The following is an 8,184-nucleotide window of genomic DNA, read 5'->3' on the forward strand; positions in this document are numbered from 1 at the left end:
CAAATGTGCCGAGAGACAGCCTGCATAGGGGACAGCTCTAGCTCTCTGGGTGGTGTTCCCACACTGACCACTCTTCCTTGGGGAGTGGAGAAGGTGGGCATGGCTCTAATACCAAGCAATTCACCCAACAGATTTAAGCCTTAGATCCATTGCCTCTCCTCCTCACTCCTGCAGGACTGTCTCTCCTACAGGATGAAAATGTTCCTGCCTTTCCACACTGCTTTCTTTTTGGGAAATAAATCTTAAGTGGGGCAAATACTCTAGGAAGGGGGGACATCCTACAAAGCTAGGGCCAAGGTTACAGACACCCACCCACTCTTCCTCCCAGCACTTCCCAAACAGTTTGAACGGGTGCAATTTTCCTATGTGTTCATTGTCACCACCAGGCAGCTGAAGACTGTATCTCCAGGAACTGCTGGGTTTTGCTATTTATTGATGGATTTTTTCAGCCACTGTTAGTAGCTACATTCTCACAAATCCAAACATGAGCCCCAGTCAAACTAGCTTAAGCAAAAGAAGAAAGCGAGGGGATGAATATAGATTCAGATCAATCATGGACACCTTTGTCAGGAATTTCTCCTGGCCTTAGCTGGGGGTGGGAGACGGGATGCAGCAATCAAGAACAACAAAGAAGTCAGAACTTCAGACTCTCTCACACATAGATGCCTCTGCTCTCTCATGTTTACTTCACTCTTTTGTGCTTGCAGATAGATTTCTCGGCTTCTCCATCACATAGCACAAGATGGCACCCCACAGCACCTGAGTTTCATACTACAGCTCTAATCACACACAAAGAATTCATCTCTCAAATTCAATATAAAATTCCCAGGAAAGATTTTATTGACTTGGCTTGGGTCAAGTATCCACCACTGATCCAATGAACTGAGACCAGAGGACAGAGTCTTGGAATGTTCACATGTTTGGCCTTTGAGGAGATAGGTCTAAACCCACTGTCCCACCCAGCCCATGGCATGTTGTGAGCCTAGGCCTGACCTCAATACAAGGGAAAGCTTGGCCATCCTGACACCATTACCAGGTGATAACCACAATTATAACCAGACTTTTCCGAGGAGGGAAAGCTGTATGAGCTAATGAAACTCCCAGGGGATGAAAGAACGGCTTTCATAGAAGTGCCAGGTCACATCAGAATGAGTGGGTCTAAAATCAGAGTGTGTGTAGCGTCTATAGGAGGATGCACAAGTAATTGAATCAACAAATGTGTCAGGTGTCCCCTGCTGAGCCTAATCAAGACTCAGGTGTGCAGCATGTGCAGAGAGGAGCCCTGGGAAAAGGAAGTCAGGGGTAGGTGCCTGGGATTGTAGTAATGTAGGAAGCCAGACAGGGAACAGTGAGTTTTCTGACTCTGTCCAGCCCCATGGATGGTTCAGAGTATGCCACCCCAAAATATGTCACTTTGACATAAGGATAATTTTGTGCTGAAGGCAATTTGGAAGAAACAAATACAAGAAAAGTCTCTGGCCTCCCCCTCTCTAGTAGGGAGGGCAGGAGGATGCTTAATCACCAGAGACATCTCTAGATTCTCTTCTGCCCAGAGGAATCTATATGAAACATCTTACTAAGTAGCCCTTATCTTCCATTAGTTTCCCCATATATTTACCTTCCTATAGTTTGTTGCCCCTAAAAGCCTAAACTGGGCCCTGCCTTTAGAACTTGTTGCAGAGAGATGAGTTATTGCAGCATTTCCAATCCACAGCAACATTGAGATTAAAAAGCATCATAGGAGAACATAGGCTGCTACAACCCCGGTATCCATAGAAAATGATGTTATCTGGAGAGGCAAAGAAGAAGGCAAGTGAGACCCCAGAAGCCCACGGTTCAGACCCTGGTGTGTGGGGCCTGGCTTGTCCCAGCTCATGATAAATATTGCTAAATGAAGCAGTAAATCAAAGCATCAACAAATTAATCAAGGAATTGGGAGAAAATGGCATATTCCATCAAGAACTCATGCTCTTGGGTAGGGATGACTATCTGCCTCCTGGGATTGAGATGCTTGAGGTAGGACCCCCTAGTGGGCTATCCTAGGATAGCTCTGAGGGCTCTCTATATTAAGGTTCAATTCATCTCCCCACACAAGAGAGGGCAGATAGGGAGGAACAGAAATTACCCTATCCAATCTCCCCTACGCCTCTCCTCCAACTTGTCTTCAGTTCCCAAAAACTCTACCACACTCAGGTCCACTCAGGGGAATTTGAACAGCCCAATTCCAGTCACCCTCAGGAGCTAAACAGAAGATTGCTGCTTCTCCTTTTAAAGGTCACCAACCCAATAAGGGCCAGTGTCAGCCCAGGACCAGAACCAGCTGATACTGCTTCACTAGTTTAGGTAAAAAAATGAAAACCAGCTCCCTGCCTATGCTGTTCCTACTCCCAGAGATCCTGAGGGGCCACCTTCCTCGTCCTACAGGCACTCTGCAGTGTCACTGGGGCCCAGGCTCCCAGGTGGTCCCATGGGTGGTTCATACCACCCTCCACCCTGAATACCCACTGCCAGCCCCTACCCTCAGTAAAAGTCACCCCAGGAGACCTCTCAGGACCCACCTACCTTTGTAGATCTTCTTCACAAAGCACTGCTGGTTGCCTTTAGTCTGGCAGAAGCCTCCTCCACTCACACAAATCCCACTGGCATTGACTCGATTACACTGGTAGCACTGTAGAGCTGGAAAGTAAAAACTAGCATAATGAGGCCCTTCTGGCCCAGCCTCCCAGTTGGTCAGTAAAGGAAGCACACTCTCTGGCCCAGACTCAGCCTGGACAATGACCAGTTCCCACTGCCTGATGAATGTGCTGAAAGCCTGGTATGATTTCTCCGTGGTTGGCTTACTCCTGGGAGGAGGCTTGCGTGTCTCTGGGTGCTGGATCTGTGCCCAAGTACAGACAGGCTCTCCCTCCACTCCCAGGATGGACCATGCTGCTGGAGGAAGTAGGTCATGTGCTCCGGTGCAGCTCTGCCTGACCCACTCTCCCACTGATTATCCCTCCACCTCAGGGCTCTCCTGTGGCACAACACCAAGGGACACCATTCAAAATATGTTCCATGTAAATGGCATCTGCTGGAGCACAACAAGTGAATTGTTGGAGTTGTACAAAGAATCAGGACTGCCCACGCCCACTCTGTCCTTCCCTCAGCACCACAAAGCCCCTCCTCACGTTCCTCCAGACAGAGCTGGCACTCTCCACTCTCCCTTTTCATCCCCAAAGTAGGCTCCTTAGGAGAACCACGGGACTCAGTCTAAAAGGGGTGCTGATTGGGGGAGGGAGAGGAGTGAAAGAATGTGGGGGAGGGGAGATGGGAAGTGAAAGGGAAGATCAGAAGGAACAGAAGGAGGCAGACAGTGGAAGGCTGAGGAAAGGGAAGACTGAGTACGCGTGATAGAGGCAGTGGGTGAGGTAGCGGGGCTGTTACTTTACATACAGTGCTCAGAAAAGTTTTCTTAGGGCTTATTAAACTCAAAGCTGAATGATTTTTTTAAAAAAAATCTGACTATTTAAATAACTGGGAGAAGTTGGGAAACTGGTTCCAGGAAGATCCAGGGGCAAGTGCAAAGGTTCTGAGATGGAATCAGCTTGTTCAGTTCAAGGAACAAGAAGGACAGCACAGGTGGAGGGAAGTGAAGAAGGATGAGTGTGTTAGACAGTGAGATGGAAGAGGTCAGTAGAGGCCAGACCCTAAAGCATCTCTTAGACGTGCATTGTCCAACACGGCAGCCACCAGCCACATGGGGCTATTGAGCATGTTAAATGTGACTGGTCACAGAACATGGGCTGTAAGTGAATTTCAAACACTTAGGACAAAAACATTCTTTTAATTGCTCATCAGTAAGTTTAGTGTTAATTACATGCTGACATGATAATATTTAGATATATTGGGTTAAATAAAATATATTATTAAAATTAATTTTAAACATTCCTTATTTTTTAATATGCCTACTCGAAAACTTAAAATTTCATATGTAACTTGACTTATATTATACTTGGACAGGCCAGTTTGAGGCCATTTTAAGAAATGGGATTTTATTCTCCGTTTGGAGGAGGCCATGGGAGGTTTTTAAATAGGGAGTGACATTAACTGGTTTATGTTTTGCAAGTACACTCTGGCAGCTGTGCAGACAATGGATTTTAAAGAAGGAAAGAGTAAAAGAGGCCCAGGTAAGTCATGGTGGAAACAGGAAGTGGTAAAAAAGCTACCAGTCACTGGAGTCAACGCAAAACGTGAAAAATTGTAGGTCAGGTATAAATGCAATATGTATGGAGGAAACAGAGGCTGAGGACCCACAACAGAGCAAAGAGAAGGGAGTCTAAGTGCCCTCACCACAGTTTCATCATGTTTTATGGAGTTTAAATCTAAAATTATACATTTATTTTATTATTTACTAATGCTTATTTATGTAGCAATAAAGCTTTTCAACAGGAACGAACTTCGAAAAGTGCATACTCAATAAAGATCTGAACATTCAGTTCCTCTTCCCACAAGTTAATGATGACTATATAACTGTACAAATTGTCAACATTTACCATCCCCCATGGGCCTGCGCCATCACTGATCACAGGAAACCTCCTGAAGACACAAGTCTGCTTAAGGATTCCAGCGGCTATTTTAAGAGTGAGTAGTTATTTTAAGAAAACTGTGCGCAAAGATGACTTACCATGTGCTGCTGCAGTAGGTGCTTCGTGTATCACTGACTGAAGCAGATGCAACGAGTACCCCTCCCTGGACCCCTCCCCTTCACCTCCAGGTGCTGCAGGTGCTCCTGCAAACACCCGCAACTCCACAAGGAAGGTGGGAGCACACTCGCTCGCACCCAGGACAAGCTGGAATACTGGGGGGCAAAGGCACCTGAGAGCATCCCCCTACCAAGACAGTGGGGGTGCTGGTGGATAATACTCCAACCTTCTCACCCTTGAGTTGGGGTAGCTTGAGGCCGGCTCTGCCCTGACTTCAGGATTTCCCCGCAGGATTAAACTCCATTTGCCCACCATGGTGTCTAGTTCCATGACCCATCCTTTATCAGCTTCCTCCCCTTCCCTGTCTTCCTTCCTCACTCCCCAAACTGGCATTTCCTGGGACCACCTTCCAGACATGTGGTTTTTACTCATACCTTTCTCTCAGAGTCAGCTTCTGGGGGAACACCAGCCAGGATGATGAATTTTCATTTAGATCAAATGACTATTCTTCTAAATTATTTTGCACACTTTTTATTCCAAGTCTTCCTGTGCGTTAACAAAAAACGAAATGCTGACTATTGGTAGGCTGATTCCCTTTGCAGAAGAAGAAAGTTGCAAACAAATGCTGCCAGTTAATGCCAATCATCATTCCATTTTTCAATCAATCCATGGAATCAAATAAAAGCTGTAGGAATGTGTTCTGTAGAAGGTGAAACATCTGACTTTTTGTGAATGCTATATAAATTCAGTTTAAAAAGTCCACATTGAACATAAAATAATTGATTTTTATGGTGATAGTATAAATATAAATTCTAGTAGAGCATAACATTGTAGCAAAAACAAGGTTCTTACTTGAGAATCTGTGGAACAAAATACATTTGTAATTAGTTCTGGTGAATACATAATTCTTAATTGTGTCCTAATTGTGTCCAAACAAGTGTGACAGTGTGTGTGTGTGTGTGTGTGTGTGTATATTTACACAGATCAGGTATAAATGAATTCATACATATTTATATATATATGTATGTATGTATATACACACACAGGTAGAATAACTATAAAAGTTTTGTGATGAAAGTGAAGTAGAATAAAATATACTGTTCAGCAATCTTTCTCCCTGTCGCCTATTATTAACCAGATTTTGAAAATGGTTAAGCCTTTGAGGAACTATTTTGTTATTCAATCTAAATGTCCTACAATGGTATTGAGCATTTTGTGAGAGTCCCCTAAATTTTTTTCGTGTAATAAAGTATCTGACTCCATTTTTCTCATGTTTGCTAGCTGACAGCTCTAAGACTCACCTCTTCGGCCCCACATCTGGGCCCCAGAAGCTCCCTCCTTCACCACTGGTGGGAGTTTCAAACCACACAAGCCCCTGCCTTCATGCAGGAACCCTCACCTTGCCTCTCGTCCTAATAACCGTGTGAATCCCAAGCCGATCTCCTTTCCCTGTTCCTCCAGGCTAGTTTAAGACCAACCTGGAAGCAAGCCCTGCTCTCCCCGGAAAGCTTCAGTGGGTAAGTAATAAACTTCTTCATATTCTCTTGGTGCAGGTCAAGTCGTGGCATCATCAGTCTTGAATCTGAAGCAAATTTTGGTGAGGGCCCATCTTGTTTCTATAGGATAACTCCAAATCTTAAGTATTCAACAGAGTACCAAAACATCTCAGCTTTCAAAAGTGTTTAACTAGTTGAAGTTTTGAAAAACAAATTAGAAGCAGAAAGACATTGAAATGTATCCCCACAAAAAGATAATGTCCTGGATCCCATCATAACTCATGTGGTAATCTCACCTGTTGTCCATTCTACTGACAAGGCAGGCAGCTTTAGAGTCAAAGAGAGAGGTGATGCCTGGAAATATAAACTGCCACTCACCCAGATTCTCCTCAGTCCCACTGCCCTCCTATATGCTCCCCCAGCTCACCTTGCAGGAAGCCCAGCAACGAGGACAGGATGACCAGTGACAGCAGGAGGTGCTTACTCATCTCTTGGTTTGTCCACAGCCCCAAGGATTGGCTGAAGAGAGGACAGAACTGGAGGCATCAAGAGCCTCTGAGAATCCCAGCTTTATAACCCCAGGCTGGGAGGATCAGTCAATGGCAGTGCGCTACCCCAGGACACAGAATAAACGGAGTGCCTAATGGAACGAGGGCCCTGCATTCCTCCCAGCATTATTGGCTCTGCTCGCTTCCACTGGCCATACTGAGGGAGCCGAGTCATATGAGAAGACCGGGCTCTTTTCTGTCTCATTTTCACAATTGTAAAATGGTTGAATAAAGTCTGAGTTTGTAGCCTAAGGATTTGGGAAAGTGAGTTAGTGAATGTGCCATCATCTAAAGAGGTTTGGCATATTTAAGGGAACTTCTGAAGTATGGTGTGAACAAAGATACTCCTAGTAAAGATACTCTCCTATTAAAAGAAACTCAGGGAAATAAACAAATGCTGAGACTTTTGTAAAGTGCAGGTCAGAACACAAATAGAGTTTGTTGGCAGTATTGTCTCATTTCTTGGAAATGAAACACATTTACATTTTTTTGTGATGTTTTGGCAAACAAGAGCAGAGTAAAGTATTTCTCCCCGAATCTTTAAGATCTATGCTACATATAGAATCATGTCATCTGCAAATAGTGACAATTTTACTACTTCCTTTCCAATTCTGATACATTTTATCTCTTTTTCTTGCCTAATTGTTCTGGCTAGGACTTCCAACACTATGTCGAAGAGAGGCAAGATAGCACATTCTTGTTTTGTTCCTGTTCTTAGAGGAATAGCATTCAATTTTTCACCATTGAGTATGGTGTAGGCTGTGGGTTTTTCGTATGTGACCTTTATCATGTTGAGGTATTTGCCTTCTATACTCATTTTATTCAGAGTTATTATCATAAATGGATGTTGAATCCTGTCAAATGCTTTCTCTGCATCTACTGAGATAATCAAACCATAAAGAATCCACCAAAATCTATTAGAAATCATTAATGAATACAGTAAAGTTGTGGGGTACAAATAAACAGACAAAAATCAGTTGCGTTTCTATACACTAACAACAAACTAGAAGAAAGAGAAATCAAGAATACAATCTCATTTACAGTTAGAATAAAAAGAATGAATACCAAGGAATAAATTTAACCTAAGAGGTGAAAGACCAGTACATTGTCTTTGAAAACTTTAAGACATTGTCAAAAGAATGTCTCTGCATGGCATGGTATACATTTGTTTACCAAACATTTGCTTTTCAATTTCCAAGTGAGTTGACTTCTTGCCCTTTAAAGTCCTAAGCCACTACCTGCAACATTCTCATTGTCTTCAGCAGGAGATGGTATTTAAGGTGGTGGTTTATGCCACATTGTCAAACAACTTAGTTTTCCTTGGAATCCCAGGTATACGTGTCATTGAAATTAGTTTGATTTTTCTCATGTTCGTCTGCCTCCTGTAAATTTTATTCTTGGTACAGCCAGAAGACTCTAGAAGAGTAGAGGATACTTACTTACTCACCTACAAACTGT

The 8,184-nt window shown here is 43.7% G+C and overlaps 1 protein-coding gene across 1 annotated transcript; it reads right to left on the reverse strand.

Annotated features, from left to right (window-relative positions):
• Positions 1–1,664: 1,664 nt before the first annotated feature.
• LOC147916720 (secreted protein of Ly-6 domain 1-like) lies at positions 1,665–6,666 on the reverse strand. The gene is made up of 3 exons (XM_087434063.1): positions 6,606–6,666; positions 2,563–2,676; positions 1,665–1,789 (listed from the first exon to the last, which is right to left on the reverse strand). Exons 1-3 carry the CDS (start codon positions 6,664–6,666, stop codon positions 1,665–1,667), a joined length of 300 nt encoding a protein of 99 aa, XP_087290189.1.
• Between the last annotated feature and the right edge of the window lie 1,518 nt (positions 6,667–8,184).

Source organism: Ceratotherium simum, chromosome 7 (genome assembly GCF_057802395.1).
Source record: "Ceratotherium simum simum isolate JZ-2026a chromosome 7, ASM5780239v1, whole genome shotgun sequence".
Lineage (NCBI taxonomy): Eukaryota > Metazoa > Chordata > Mammalia > Perissodactyla > Rhinocerotidae > Ceratotherium > Ceratotherium simum.